The sequence below is a fragment of the Periplaneta americana genome, chromosome 1, assembly GCF_040183065.1.
Source record: "Periplaneta americana isolate PAMFEO1 chromosome 1, P.americana_PAMFEO1_priV1, whole genome shotgun sequence".
NCBI classification, from domain to species: domain Eukaryota; kingdom Metazoa; phylum Arthropoda; class Insecta; order Blattodea; family Blattidae; genus Periplaneta; species Periplaneta americana.
In genome coordinates, this window is record NC_091117.1 from 161,042,684 (window position 1) to 161,058,939 (window position 16,256).

At 34.5% G+C, this 16,256-nt stretch overlaps 1 protein-coding gene across 7 annotated transcripts in view; it reads right to left on the bottom strand.

Annotated features, from left to right (window-relative positions):
* rg (A kinase anchor protein rugose) overlaps window positions 1-16,256 on the bottom strand; it is an 809,394-nt gene that overhangs the window by 782,130 nt on the left and 11,008 nt on the right. For 5 of the 7 annotated variants that reach the window (XM_069830410.1, XM_069830436.1, XM_069830457.1 and 2 more), the window contains exons 3-8: window positions 14,331-14,426; window positions 12,760-12,881; window positions 8,989-9,115; window positions 8,509-8,628; window positions 6,993-7,139; window positions 1,135-1,251 (exon numbers count right to left, since the gene is read on the bottom strand). In XM_069830410.1, the coding sequence (XP_069686511.1) occupies window positions 1,135-1,251; window positions 6,993-7,139; window positions 8,509-8,628; window positions 8,989-9,115; window positions 12,760-12,881; window positions 14,331-14,426 (729 nt within the window). The remainder of the gene's footprint in view (window positions 1-1,134; window positions 1,252-6,992; window positions 7,140-8,508; window positions 8,629-8,988; window positions 9,116-12,759; window positions 12,882-14,330; window positions 14,427-16,256) is intronic. The other 2 variants (XM_069830427.1, XM_069830419.1) reach the window with 1 other exon arrangement.

Sequence of the window (16,256 nt, forward strand, 5' to 3'; positions counted from 1 at the left end):
GTTCATAAAGAACTATTTAAATATTATAGTTTGATGCACTACAGAAAATTAGAAACATTCACAACTGCACTGTCTGATAGTCCCTTCACTACTGAACAGAATACCAAGTGAAACGAGTATTGAGTGACTTCCGCTGAATTTGAAATAGACACCGACTGACTTGAACTGCCAACATAGAAAACAAAAAAACACTACCTGTTCAAGAGCGCCACACTCAATCGCTTTCACATTCATCTTGATAATAAAAGCTTAAACTAATCTAACCTAACCTAACACTAAAATCCTAAACTAACCTAAACTAACTTGTCACAGATTCGCCTATACAAGGCATAAGAAAAGTCTAAACTATCCTAACCTAATCTGTCACACTTTCGTATATGCAAAGCATAATAAAAACCTAACCTAACCTAACCTAACCTGTCACTAAAATCCGAAACTAACCTAACCTAACCTATCACAGATTTACCTATACAAGGCATAACAAGACCCTAAACTACCGTAACCTAACCTGTCACAGATAAGTACGTAAAACATAATTAAAGTCTAAACTAACCTAACCTGTCATAACACTCCATTTTCTTACCCCTACACACTTCCCTGAGGTATGAAAATGGCCGAATTTCTATCCCGCTGGTATATTGCAAACTAGCGTGAAACGTTCGTAATGTTTCGTAAGTTATGTTGGTACGACATGTACGACAGCTGAAGATGTATATATCCGCAAAAGGAAAAGAAGTCACTCAATGCTCGTTTAACCAAATACCATACCGCGAAACATTTCGTGCACACATGCGTAATAATCAAAATTGTTTTGTTTGTTACTATATCATATTTTGGAACGGAGGGAGTATAACAGAATATAAACTGAGTGTTGTCAGGTTATGCTGAAGTGTATTACAAGAAAAGTTTCTTCTGTCTGGATGTACTGTTCTTGTACAAATTGCAAAAATTTATAAAAGCATTTCCTACAACTGCGATTAACTTTCACCTCTCCCAAGAACTCAAAGAATCCTTCACAAAACTAAAATACGTAGTGAGGTAACATACATTTACAGAATTCTGAAACAAAATCTTAACATAAAGTGGATTAGCAAGTGAAATTAAACTAAAATGAAATAAACGAAGCAAGCTTACAGACAGCAAAGCCTGGTCCGGCATGCAGGGCTGCTGTGGCGACTGTGGCGTCTCACTCACCCGTTTGTGATTGTCGGGCAGGTTAAGGTTGCACTCATTGTCAAACCGAAACTGACACTGCAGCAACAAACACAGTCTTAAGTTAAACCACATAGATGTAACAGCCCTTTAGCAGCACTAGCATCTATTATCATTCCAAAAAAGTTAACAATTCGAAATAATGTTTTAGAATAGCAGTTTACTAAATCTACGACATATAGGATCATCAAAGTTGGCGATAATTTATATAAAAAAATAATGTTTCATAAAAATTCTATATTATTTTAAAATGGATATAATAATCAGAACCTTCAATCTAGAGCTAACAAATACTCTAAGTTAGTGTTTCTCAAATCACAGTTTGGAAATGACCATGACTTTGAGCAAGAATTATGTCATGAGAGATGGAAAATAAATCAATTTCAGGCTAGACTTAATTATGTTTCTTATCATGGCAGTGAAAATAAATCTAACATGTGTACATTCTCATGAAATTGTTTGTTTGTTTCCAATGAATTCAAATCACAGAGGAATTAAACTGTAACATAATTGGTGAGAATTCTGAACAGATGTTGTACTGCTTGCTTTATTTACAGTACTGGTATTCACAAATGTCCACTAAACAGACAATTACACAGTTTTAACAAGAACTAAAAATCGCCTTCAAACGTAAAAAAAATAAATAAATAAATAAAATAATAATAAAAAAATAAAAAATAAAAAGAACAATTAATGAAAAACTAAATTTTATTAAATAATTGTCAGATCATTAAAAAAATTTAACAAAAGAATAGAACAATAAAAATTTTAATAACTTTGTACTTAATTTTATTAAGATGCATTGTGTCCAATTCCACGAAAATATGACAAATAAAGACATTCCTGGAATCTCCCTAGCCTGAGTGAGTTGTAATTATGCCTCGATTAAAATTAGTCCGTACTTGAAAGTTCAAAGTAGCATTATCAAATAGTAAAGCACAATACATTAACACATAATTATGTCAATTCAACACACATGTCATTATCAACATTTGCATACAACAGATCACAGAAAGCCCTTTCATTTCGAATTTTATTTAATTTCGTATATACGATTTTTTAATTATAATCAGTAAAATATGGGAATGAACAAATGTTCATGCAGCTGCTATATAAAAATCAGTAAGAACTGACTGTCAATTTCCTATTATCTTCTCCATTACAGACTGGCAATTTCGAATACTGCAAAAAGAATCCACATTCCTTATTGGTTTCTCTTATGGAGTTCCCGGTCTGAATATGCCAATCTTTTCTTTTATTCGTTATTCTTATTTTTCAGTGTTAATAGTAAATGAGGTTGCTATTCTTTGCACTGCTTTATTAGTGCATATTAATGGATCGTTGTTTTTCCGTTCCTTTCAAAATATGCCCACATAGAATAAATACTCATTTCATGTCTGTACTCCTGCTTTGGAAACCTTATCCAATATTCCTTTTTTAAATTTCTTTACGCTTCTTAGCAGGCATACATTTCCCCATTTTTTCACTATTTTCTTTCGATATTGTGATCCTCCACATACACTCAGAAACATGTAGGCCTACCTATGTAAAAATGCAGAAATCACGAGAAAAAATACAAAAAGATACACAAAGCGAAGGTACACGTGAACTTGTAGAATGTAAACAAAACAACCAAGAGCCAATCATGACCAAAATTTTTGGGTATGCTTAAATTATAATAATATCTCTATCCCCAAACAATATAATCACAATATTTATTTCTGATGTGAATAAAAAATAAGTATCCACTATTATAAAGCCTATTACACATTCTAAGAGATTATCTATACACACAAGAAACATGAAATTAATGTAACTGAAATATAAAGCTTACTTGCAAATGTGCTATTAAGTAATTATACAAATCTGGCTTTCAGGTATAGCTCCCTGTAAAAAACACTTGAATAATTTCAGGGGAAAAATTATTCCGGGGCCGCACGTCAAATTGAGCCGGGGTCTGGTAGAGTTCCTGGTAACTCAGTCGGTAGAGCATTGGCACGCACACCCTAAGGTCCCTGGTTCGATGCCTAGCTCCAGAACAATTTTCCTTTGAAATTATTCAAGTCTGCTTTATAGGGAGCTATGCCTGAAAGTCAGATTTGTATAATACACGTTAGTGTTCGTTAACAGAAAAACAACAAATTTAAGTCACACAGAAAGTGTGCACTCAATGTTGGGGTCTCTGACATCTTGTCAACCCATTTGAAGTATATAGATATAAAAGGGAACTATTGAGCTGGGGTCTGGTAGAGTCCCTGGGTAGCTCAGTCGGTAGAGCGTTGGCACGCTCAGCCAAAGGTCCCGGGTTCGATGCCTAGCTCCGGAACAATTTTTCCTTGAAATTATTCGTGTTATGGAGTAGTTAGTCTAACTGAAGGTGATGAATCATCGTAGTAATCTTTCACTTGAAGCTAAAGTCTGCCCTCCTGTTGTTCTCAATAAACTTGTGTATCCTCTCTTAAAATATCGATCGAAATTTTAAGTCATTAAGTAAAGATTTCTCAATTGACACTTTAATATTTAAATTGTTAAATTGTCCCTACATTACTGCAGTGTCATCATAGGTTTGAGCAATAAGTTTGATACCGCAGTTGAAATCATTCAGAACAATTTTAACATGTTCTAAATAAACCGTACTATTATCAGTGAAGAGGAGGATTCTTTCCTGAGCCTACTCACTCTGATCAACGAAACGAAAAACAATTAAGAGTTGTGATTTGTTTATTACGTCGGAAGTTTCATCCAAAATCAATGCTAAAAGGTCAGTCTGCTCGAACTCCTACTTTATTTCGTCTGTAAGTAGCCTACAGAAGAGATGGATGCAATCAAATCATTTTGGATTGCGAAAGAAGTGCCCTGGAAAACTGTGTTCTTTTAAATGGTTTTCTAATAGTGGATCATACAGACTAAGTACAGGTAATCCGGAAGTTCTATGTAGTTGGGTCATTCCATACAAAATTTTAAGAATATGTCAGGGATGTCATGAATTTTTTTGGGCTTTTAATAAAATAATGTTATTATGAAAATAAATTAAACTGCCAACTATGACACCATATCATTAATATTTTAGTCATACGGATGACTGAAAAATGGGTGGCAGTTACATGTTATCCATCATTTAAAATATTCTAGACACCCTATATGAAGTGTCATCGAAACTAAACAGACGCCACTGTAAACCTGAATAACCATATTTTAATACCTTAAAGACTAATCCGAATAATATTAAGGCATGCTCATAAAAACACCTCATTGAAAAAAATAAATAGTTTTATGTTCGAATGCAACCAATTAAATTCATGCCAATGAATCATTCGCATTAAAGAAAACCTTATTCCTAATCCATCTCCCAAGTTTTATGACTTTATCTAAAAAAACCTGTGAATAATTAAATTAATAAAATTATTAATTTTTGTTCAGACGGTTGAAAATCGCTTGCTATGTGTGGCGAGACTTCATAACGATGAGTAATCTCAAACGTCCGTCTCCCTGACCTTGATCGCATAACATTCTGTACGACGGAAGAGCCTACCTGCTGAGCTCCTTTGTTCCGGTGAATTATTTTGATTAAAAACTGACATGATATTTAAGTCAACTTTCTGAAAGTTTCACAGTGGAATCAATATACCCTAAAGAATTAAACATATGCTTTTTCGTCTGTAAAAATAATTGCATTTTGTGTTCTATATTTTTTTAAATTATTTTACGGTGGATAACTATTAAAAAATTATATATATTTTTTTCATTTTAAGGGCATTTATAAACGAGGCTTTCCTTTCTCGAATTGCATCGAAATCACTTTTCCATCTTCCTTTACATAGTAAGAAAACTTCAATGAATGATGAATGAAACCGTGTTCTTTGTTAAACCAATATTTTAAATTATGATTGCTGCCAAACTATGAAAGATATAATAGTATTGTTTGAAATACATATTTAGAACACACAAAATAACCTACTACAATATTTTTTACTTTTGAGACATCATGGTTCAAAAACATACTTTTTTGCATGTAATGACCCAGTTTCCTTTGTTATGAGAAGTATCTGACTTGTTATGGCCACGAAAGGGCAATTCCTGCATTCCCAGCAAAAATACATCAATCAGCCATTTAAAAATATAACAGTTTTTCACGAATTTTTTATTATGCATTTGATAGCTAATAATTCTTTGATGCTCATTAGGTTGGTAATCGATTCTTGTCCTTCCAATGCTATTCAGGCTGACAAAACATTTAAGGAAATTTACAGACTTCTCATCCTGCTCACATCTACAGAAAAACAATTCTAATTTCCGAACCAATTTTTATATCACACACCATTATCTGTTGAAAATGACAAGCAAGACCAGCAGAAAAGTTTATTTAATTTTTTTAGGTGCAGCTAACAAAGGTATATTTGCATATTGAAATACCTTAAAATGTCGTAGGCTATAGGCCTACTTTCCATTCTTGTCTTCATGCTCAGAAGTGACATTTGAAATCTAGGGACATGGTCTATCTTTTTTTCAGGATTTCGTTTTTCGCAGCTATACTTCTGCTAGAAAACGGTTTCAGTAACATGTCATTTATTTTACAAAACTTTTCACTTTCCATAATAAGCACACTAATTACGATCACACACTTAACTCACAATTCACAACTTAGAAAGAACGTACACTTCGAAGCCATACACTGCTTGCTGAGTGGGTTCCGCAAGCTCTTATAAAAAATACTGCCGCGTAAAAGCCTTAGAATGGAGTCAAGCATGCTCACGTGTTAGCCGCAAAAAAAAAAAAAAAAAAAAAAAAACCTTCACGAGAGCAACCGATCAAGTTCCCGCAAGCATCTTACTGACTGGCGAAATGACTAGCTGTTGAACTACAGCAATAATCAATGAAGGAGTTAATGTGTTAGCATAATAATTATTGGAATTTTTGTTCTCAAATAAAATAATCATATTGGTAGTCAAAACTTTTTCTTTTATATTTATTGTTCATGCATTTTCCGCATGCTAAGCTAGCCCGGAGAATTCGCCTATGATATCAACTAGCAAGTAGGTACAGTATACGACTTGATGCGTGACGTCATGGTTTCGGATTAGTTGATAAGACCTGTAATAAGACTGCTTTGCCATGGCAACTCGTCCCAAAGAACTGTCAAGTACGGAGTAATTTTAATCAAGGCATAATCACATTATGGCAAATAATTTAAGACTCAGAAAAGTGAGGAATTGTGTTCTTCGAAGTAGGTACTTCTGCAAATTTTTAAATTACAATGAATACGTAGAGATACAAAGCATAAAAAGTTGATTAATTTGAGAAACACTGAAAACTAATCATAATATGGGTCAATGCACTTTGTTAAAACTTAAGATTCTTACAACACCCTAATATGGCGTACTAATAAAACACATAATTCAGTTGCAGTCATTGCTATTTAACTATAAAAAGTTCATACAAGGCCCACTGTAAAATTACGAAACATAAATCAATTCAAGCATAGACAAGCAACAAAATTATGTGAAAATTACATAACCTAATTACACTCACTTGTCCATCTAATAGAGAATGTTACATAAGGAATACCATAATCACAGTTCTGAAAATTAACTGAGCACTTCGATTTCATATACAGTTCACTTAGTATCAGGAAAAACAAATGAATTTTCTTCATCCAAGATAGACTCCGTATAGTAGGACTACAATTTTATTTCATCCCCCATCCCTTTCCTCGTCACCTCACAAAGTACATTAAAAATTATATGATTATTTCTTAAAATTATCATCTGTGTAGCACTTACTTTGTATCCGGGACCTAACCTATGCATAGCACAGATTTGGTGTGTCGTGAGTGCTTCGCTGAATAAATATATAGCCGACATCTGGCCACAAAATACCCGTTCCTCGTCCAATTCCGGTGTTGCACCAATATAACATTTATCAAAGGGCTGAAAAGAAAATATAAAACATTAACTAAGCCATAAGTAAAGCTAGTAGTGGCGGCTTGTGAAACTTCATGAGAGGAGTAACAGTGATCAGATAGGTTAATTTATTTGTAGCCACTTTAAGCTTTTAAAGGCTGAAGCACTGCAAACATTTCCCTCAAAGTGTTAACAAAATATTAACAAGTTTCACGATAATAATACATATAAAATTAATTCAATTACACTTCTTTATTCTTTCCATTTTATTCATATTATATTCTATTTCTTTTGCTTGTAGGTAACAAAATTTTAATCATTAATCGAAATAACACAGTAATTAAGGTTACCACATCGTAAGCCCTTGAAACATTATAAAATGTAGTGACAGAACAATTCCGTATTTTTAATGTTTGAACTTCGGCATGGCTGTCAAAACTGTGTTGCTTACTATGATCACTATGGTTACCTCGAAGAACCGAAGTCAGGATAACCTACCCCTGGAATCGAATCCTGGAACTCTCACATGAAAGGTCCAGTCCATTGTGCTCCGATAATAATAATAATAATAATAATAATAATAATAATAATAATAATAATAATAATAATAAACACTTGGTTCTTTAGACTGTTGCGTCTTAAAGATTTATTTAGAATTTGCCCCTCTGTTCATTGTGGGCGACTTTAGTTCTACATCAATATTGTGCGACTTTAGTTCCACACCATTATTGTTCTTATGGAAAATTTTATTGTATATTCTTGTCTTCTATCTGATGCTTGTTTGAGTTTCATTTGTTTTTATGCAATGTCCATATTTCTAAAACTGGTGGCTGTGATGGCATTGGCAGAAGTGGCAGTAGTGGTGGTGGTGATAGTAGAGTAGCAAAATTAGTGGTGGTAGTATTAGTAGAATAATAGTAGTAGTAGTAGTAGTAGTAGTAGTAGTAGTAGTAGTAGTAGTAGTAGTAGTAGTGGTGGTGGTAGTAATAGACTAGTAAAGGTAAAATCAAGTTATTCCTATTAGAGACTACTGAGGTCCACAGGATAGCAGGACATTAAGGCTTCCACATTTTACAAACAATCGGCATTATTACCAGTAGGCCTAGGGATGTCAGTCCTACATGTTTGTCGCCTTTACTTGTCAGGAAATACTCCTGGTATTCATTTCTGTTAGAGCATGAGTAAACCTCAGTCCCATAATAATAGATTCAACAGAGAAAATCCAATATTTATACTATCAAGAATCGAACCTGCGGCCTTCCGGCTTGCAGTGCAACGCCATTAAATAGTAGTAGTAGTAATTGTAATGAAAATAGCAATAACTGTTTGCGTCATATTATAAGATTTATTTCGATGTTGGCTATTATCATGTCTGGCAATTTGTTTATGTACTTACATCGTTAGTTGAAACAAACCAGGCCATTTCTGTACTAGAAGCGAGCTGCCCATTTACAAGACATTTGATTTCACTTTTCGTCCACCTATTGTAGATGTACACAATAGCGATCATGTACCACTGAAAAAATAAAACAATGATTGCACAGGTTAGTATTTTCATTATTACTGAAAACAACTTCCAAAAAGTTTAAAAACATTGGTTTTTTTTTTTAGTTACTAAAATGATGCATAAGTCTGAATTATGGAACAATAATATGATAAAATCCAAGAGCATATAACACATAAAAACAAAGTTAGAAATTATAATGGATCAATAAAGAATTTCCAAGCTCTTTTCATACATTCATTATTTTTAATATTTTATAGGGGAAATATCTCTAAAAATTAATTCCGAATAATCAATGCAATTGATTTTATAGTTTCAAGTCAATAAATAATAAGAATCAAGATAACATATTTATATTATTTATGGACACACCTTTCTGGGTTGAAACTCGTATTTGACACAGTGTTGGAAACCTTTCCCCTTTACTTTCATTGATGTTAACACGAGGCAGTTTCCAACAAAGTGTGCCGAGTAGCCCACTCCTTTGCTGGTCTTAAAGCTGTGGAAAACAAGACAAATATTGTTCTTGTAACTTCAACAGAACAATTACAAAGTGTCAAGTATATTCAGAAAAATTAATACAATTCTACTCATTATTTAATCCAATATTTGCTCATATAATTCACTCCTTTAATTTAAAGTTACTTGAATTTATCTTAAAATAACAGTGACTCTATTGTAAAAACAATATTACCAATAAGAATCTACAGGGACATCATTTCATTTTTACTAACATTTCTAATATTAACCTGGCTATACCTTTGGATTAACGGTTGAGAACGGGAAACACCGTTTGCTACCCCCTTCCACGACTGGAGTTCGATGATATTGGCGTAAAGAACAAACAAATCACTTTACTAGGTATAGGAGGGAAGAAAAGAAGTTAATCCATTTACGTAAACTTGGAAATATCGAGATTCTGAGTTTGATAATTTTCATTAGGTTTTTGTTTAATCAAAATACAGTACAGTATTAACAATAAGTGTTTTTACTCACGAACTGAGTTAGCCATTCGGACGTATTCATTATGCAGTGTATATTATACTGTCTACAGCACATTAGCGTACAATATAGAGAATGAAGTTAAATTGAAACGTAATCATAATATGGATATTTAAACACATTTTTTAAAATGGTGACCGTTCATTTCGATACAGACTTCAGTTCTTTTGTGCATATTATCGCACTATAAACTATTGTACCTAATTCCAATTACCAGTTTTGTCCTTCGTACTAGTAAATCATGTTGAAATAATTCTGTACCTACTCTATAAAAGAGTACCTTACTTACTGTTAATTCAATCTTCACTTCTGCTCGATCTCAAAAGATAAAATAACTCAGACATGCCATCTACTGTCCGCCCAAGTGGTTTTTTCGCAGGTCGTAGAAAGGGGGGAAATTACGTGACAGTTAATTACTTAACGAGGCCCTTTTATTTAAGTTATTTTAAACAGTTATATATTACGTAGACGTCCAATTCCTAACAGAAATTAATGTTTTCAGAGAAGAGCTAAGACAGCCCAGCCACTAGCCTTTACAGAGGGGCGAGCAGAAGCGGGTGGGGGAAACTGGGATGCGACGTAGGCAAACGGACGACAGTACCTGTGCGAAAATACGATTCAATACTGAAAGCTCTTTCGCCACTGGAAAACGCGAACATATTTCTGAAACGAACTATACTCACTAACTCAGTACTGTTTATTATATTTGACTGCATACGCGGCCTTGGTTCTGTGTGGAGAACGGTTAGAAGTTTGCTAGTAGAGGGGGTGGAAGTGAGTACATTAAAAAACTCAGGTACAATAAAAATTGAAGTGAAAATAAAATAATGTCCCTGTATTTTATCGATTATTAGAATACTTAAAATAAGGTAAAACTGTACGGTATACACTTAACCTATTAAAAAAACAGTGTAACTACAATAGCAGAGGGAAAGTTTTTAATTGTTTATTTAACGACGCTGTATTAACTGCGCGCTTCCCCAGCGTCAGCTGAATTGTTGATAGCGAGATGCTATTCGAGAAGATGAGTCTGAGAATTCACAATGAGATTACCTAATATTCACCTTACAGTTGAGATAAAACCTCGGAAGAACCTCAGCTAGGTAATCAGGCCAAGAAGGACTGGAACCCGTACGCTAGCAAAGGCACAAAATGCGAAATCAGCTAGCCTTTGAACCATGCTGGTGGCCTAAGAGGGGAAAGTTGGAAGAAAGAAGCATTTAATGAGTATATTAACGCCAAGATTGTTGGCCACTTGTCTCATTCAAGTCAGTTGTCTATTGAAGGAACTTGAAGAATATTGATAGGAATGAAGTTGGCAAGAGGACATAGTCTATTAAGGCACATAACGGGGAGAAGGCTTCTTGTAAAGCACAAATCCACAAAACTCGGCATCCTTATTCACAGGGCCGGACAGCGCCTCTACCATTGAAAACTGTACCCGAGACTTAAGTGATCCGTCCTACACGAGTTAAGTTTTCCTTTTGGGAACTAGTCACTTTCCTCATCAAGATTAAGTCACCAACGGCCGAAAGAAATTAATATTTAAATTTAGGGAAAAGCTAATGTAGCTGTCCTGAAAAAGAACTCTTTCGAAATGAATCGAAGGGCTAGAATTGCAACTGTGGTAACTTGCTGTGTTGGAAAGGACGTAAACTCATGAAGCTTATTTACCATTAGAGTAAATATAAAAAATACCACAGGATGCTGAAACTGAAGGAGTATGAAAGATGTTGCATGCTATTCAAACGTGTAAGATGGATTTGGTCACTACACAGTAAAATAAAGAAACCTGTACGTCTGGAGGAATTCATGCACAACAGCGCCACGTAGCCGCTGATCCATGTAACTATTAACTCTACCATGTAGCATATTTTTTTTTTTTTTTTTTTTTTTAGTTTGTAGATAGCTTTATTTTATTATTGTTTAAGTAATACCGCAGTTTTAAAATAAACAAGAAGAATGTACTAGGAAGAGCTATGTTCTTACTAATTAGTCATAACTATTATGCAATACTTATATTCATCCATAAATGCTATTAATTCAAGGCAGAGCACTACTGGATGTTCAGTTCAAAGTGTGTCATGGCTCGCTGTATGCCGTCATATGGCTAGTCAATGAGCCTAAAGAATTCAATCTTCCTACACTTCCGCAGAGGTGTATTACCTATGTGTCAGAGAAGTTGCATAGCAAGTACGGAGTTCATTCTGAAGAGTACTTACTGATATGTACAGTAACGCCGGTAGTGGCAGGAATGTGAACTGTTTGGAAACATGTACTGAGGTGGTTTTTTTCTTACTGTTAGGATATAGGGAGAGGGTTAAGACAATTTCTTACGTATTTGTTGACATTAACTTCGACGGTCAACATGGACACGGAGCATTTGATTTGTATTGTGGAATGTTGCCGTACGCAACCGATGATAACAAATATCCTGCGTACGACTTGGCCGCGCAAAACACAGTTCGAAAGAGGTTATGGTAGCACACAGACCGTACATACCGTCATCCGGTGCTACGACGTTCAAGTTATACCATACACGTTCTCAAGTTCAAATTGAACGCCTTGATTAATAGGCAACTTCTCTAACATAAAAGCTGAAACTCGCTTCAAGTCGCTGACTCACAATAGTGACGTCATGACACACTTTGAAATGCACACCCAGTATACTTCACACTATCACATTACCTTTTATTTTTAACACAAAAAAATCAGCGAGAAATGTTAAACGGAAAAGTTACAGAAATAAATATGAGTACGTTTTATTCTTATAAGTAAGCTTATTATGTATTTACTTTTTTCACCCTAATATATGAAATATCCTTGGTTACATATTTTATGATAATGTCAATTAATTGGAATGAAGAATTAAATTGTGATGAAATACATTTCCGGCTTGTTTCCACAAGCGATCTTTTAAGCCTTGTACACTTCGTCGATGTTGATATGAATGTCATACATATGCAGAACCCATAAGAGAATGTAATAAATAATGTATAGTCTATACTACGCTACTGATTAAATTGCAGTCAAAATATTTACGCACACATAACTGCAGATAACCATATGCAATAAGCGTAATTCAATTTTTTAAACCAGTAACTAATACATTTTGCAAGCGATTCTAAGTGATTACAGTACCAATACAAATAAGGCTTCTCCCTCTCGATGTTGACAGAATTGATTGGATCCAGGCGAAACCAGGTGGTGAAAGTGAATCCATTCTCATATGGCCACCGAGCAAGGGGTGGCAGTACGACCGCCTGGAGTAAAAAAAGTTGATTATTAATACAATAACTACTCCTGTTTGCCATGGCAGTATGCATACTCTATCGAGGGGTTTATCAACAGAGTGTTCTGCTTTCAGTCACCACAAATTCATAAACCCCAGCTGCATGCTAATCATTACTAGGATAAACACAAGAATAACCAAATATAATTAAATTGTCAGTGCAGAATGCGGCAGTAGATACCAGGAAGCAGAACACACTCAGATATCATTGGTCGTGGAAGAGCAATGGTGGTGGTAAATGACAAGAAACAGAAAAACATGGCAGAAACTGGAAAAAACACTCAATATAATGAAATGTTTGTATAAGTATGAAATATAAAACATAACAGCATTAAATATTACATCTTTAAAACTTTGTGATAATACAGGTTTTGCTCGGTAGTAGGCCTATGTATAATGAAATTAACAGTACGTGATATGAGACTTTGCGTTTATACAGGGTATAAGGAGTAAAAGTGCCGTCCTTTTAACAGTCATCGGGGACGGTCTACAGAATCAAAAATGTCCATACAACATAGGGTCCAAACGTGATAGTTTTCCCAGAAAAAAATATATTTATTCTCTTATTTTGTTTGCGTTGCAATGCTTATATCGTTACTAAAATTACGAAAAGAATTACATCAGTAGATATATCTAGCAAAGAGTTAATATTAGTTTAAATAAATATTTGTGTGTTCTATTACGTTTTCGTGAAATTAAATAAAAATGAATGCTTAAATTTGTTAATATTCTGGCATGAGAAACGTGGCAACGTTCACAGGCACTACTCCGCACAGGCGTAAGTACGAGTCAATTGAGTTCAAGCCAAGCTCGCTGTCCATAACTCTACTGCCGAGCGGATGGCAGTTCAGTACAGGGTATTCGATAAACAACTTACAATGTCATTTACAGTTTTGGAATATCATATGTTATTAATTTATGGAGAAAGTTGTCGTAATTCAAGTGAAGCGAGAAGGATGTACCGTCAATGTTTTCCTCAAAGAAGGTTACCTAATCGGCGAACTTTTGTAGCAGTTTCTCAACGATTATTAGAAACTAGAAGTCTCTTACCCCGTTTCGAAAATCGCACAGCCAGAAATTTGTTTCAAAATGATACTGCTGTTGCATTAGAAAAAAAAGTTCGCGTGATTTTGTGCAGAAAACCATTATTGTTTATTTTTTGGACGTTTTTATGTAAACAACAGTATTGTCATGGTCCGCTCCTGCATTAGAACAGAGCATATGTTTTCAATCGGTATGTCTGTGCTTTAGCTGTACTGTGTACTTTAAACCCCCTTCTCCAGTTTGAGCTGTACTGTGTACTTCTAAACCCCTTTCTTCCCGCTTGAGCTGTATTGTGTACTTCTAAACCCCTTCCTTCCCGCTTGAGCTGTCTGTTAAAAACATAATTTGATATAAAATATGTAATAAATTAACTTACGGATCCTTTTCGGCCTGGAAAACTGAAGAAGACGTCTGGACCATTTCTCTGAGGCATCTGACGAAGAACATTCAGCAATTTTGCTGAATGTCTTGGCTGTAAAGGAATTCAAAGACATACCGTTTCAAATGATTTGAACTTAATGTAATGAACAATCACATTGTGTTTCGTGCAAAGACAGTGAGATATAAAAATGTATAAAAGTCCTTTTTACGCTTTTGCAAAGAAATATGAGCATATTCTTAGTATGCCTACGTCTATGATAATATATAACATTCGGTTCAGCTATTTTTATTCGAAAAGCTTTTAATCTTTAAACGATTAGAAAAGAAAAAAAAAAGTTTTTATGCAGTGCTCAATGTTATTTCAAATATTCGCTGATCTTCAGTTGGTTCCCCCCCCCCCCAAAAATATCAACAACCTGAGTAGGTTCCCCATGTTCAAATACCAACAACGCGAATAGGTTCCAAGGCTGTGTGGGAAGGGGTTGTTAATCGATCATATAGCAGAGTAGTGACGCTGTTCAAATATCAACAACGGGGATGAGGTAGTTGTTATTACCTATAACGTCAACTTTATTCAAGCAGGGCTCCATATACGTTAAAATACAATGTTACTATAAATGATCTTTCTGATTACAAACTTGAATAACTATCGTTAGGAGACACTTAGAAACATGATATTGATATCAATGGAAAGAGAAACTGAAATATTTTTCATTATCCATTCGGTTAAATCACATATGCTACTTTTAAATCAGCAAAAATTAGAAAACATGAAATTGGTATCAACAGAAACAGAAATTCCAACAATGTTTTATTTTCTTCACTGGAAAACATTAAACAGAAAGAGAAACATTTGGTTCACAACCGTAAGTAAGTCACATGTGCTCAATGTGAGCTCCTTGTGTCACACGACACACATCAAGTCTGTAGTCAATTTCCTGCCATACACGTTGTAGCATTGGACCATCCCCCAGTGCAATGAACTCTGTGATGCGGACACGAAGATCCTCAATGGTAAGTGGTAATGGTGGCTGATACACTTGTTGTTTTATAAAAATCCCACAGAAAAAAATCACAAGGAGTGAGGTCGGGGGAACGTGGAGGTCAATGCAAACATTGTTTTTTTGGGGGATGTTTAATTCTCTACTGGCTTTTATGGTGGATTTCTGTGAATTTCATGTGAAACTCTCTCTCACACGCTCCATATTTGCCTCACTTACTGATGGACGACCGGTTGACTTGCGCTTACAGATGCAGCGTTTTGAAATCAGCGTACCACTTACGGATACTGGGCCCACTGGGTGGATCAACGCCAATTTTTTTTCTAAAATTGCGTTGTATAGTGACAACAGACTGGGATATGTGAAAATCTAGCCCACAAAATGCCCGCCTGTCTTCGTTTGCAGCCATTTTTCTGTTATATTGTCTCCTAGCAACGAAATGAATAAATATGCGACAGGCTCACCAACATAAGAAAAATATTTGAGTTTCTCTTTCCATTGATACCAATATCATGTTTCTAAGTGTCTCCTAACGATAGTTATTCAAATTTGTAATCGGAAAGATTATTTATAGTAATACTGTATAAATACCGATAATAAGTTTAAGTGAGTAGCAGAGCAATACAATGAGTGCAAAAATAGTCTATTAAATTCTTATATTTACCGCTTAATTGTGTTCTATTTGTTATTTTAGTTTGTTAATAAAGATTAATATTTCATCTTAATTTGAAATTATATTTTGAAATCAGGGATTTTTTTATTGGAATCTACGTAAATAAAAAAAAAAATAGAACATATTTGAGGGATTTTTATCTACACAGATTAGCAACACTATCTGCATAATAGTCACAATATTATACCACACAATACCATTCTGGGTGAAAACCGTTGCTTACGTGATATTTGTATACAAGCTGGCG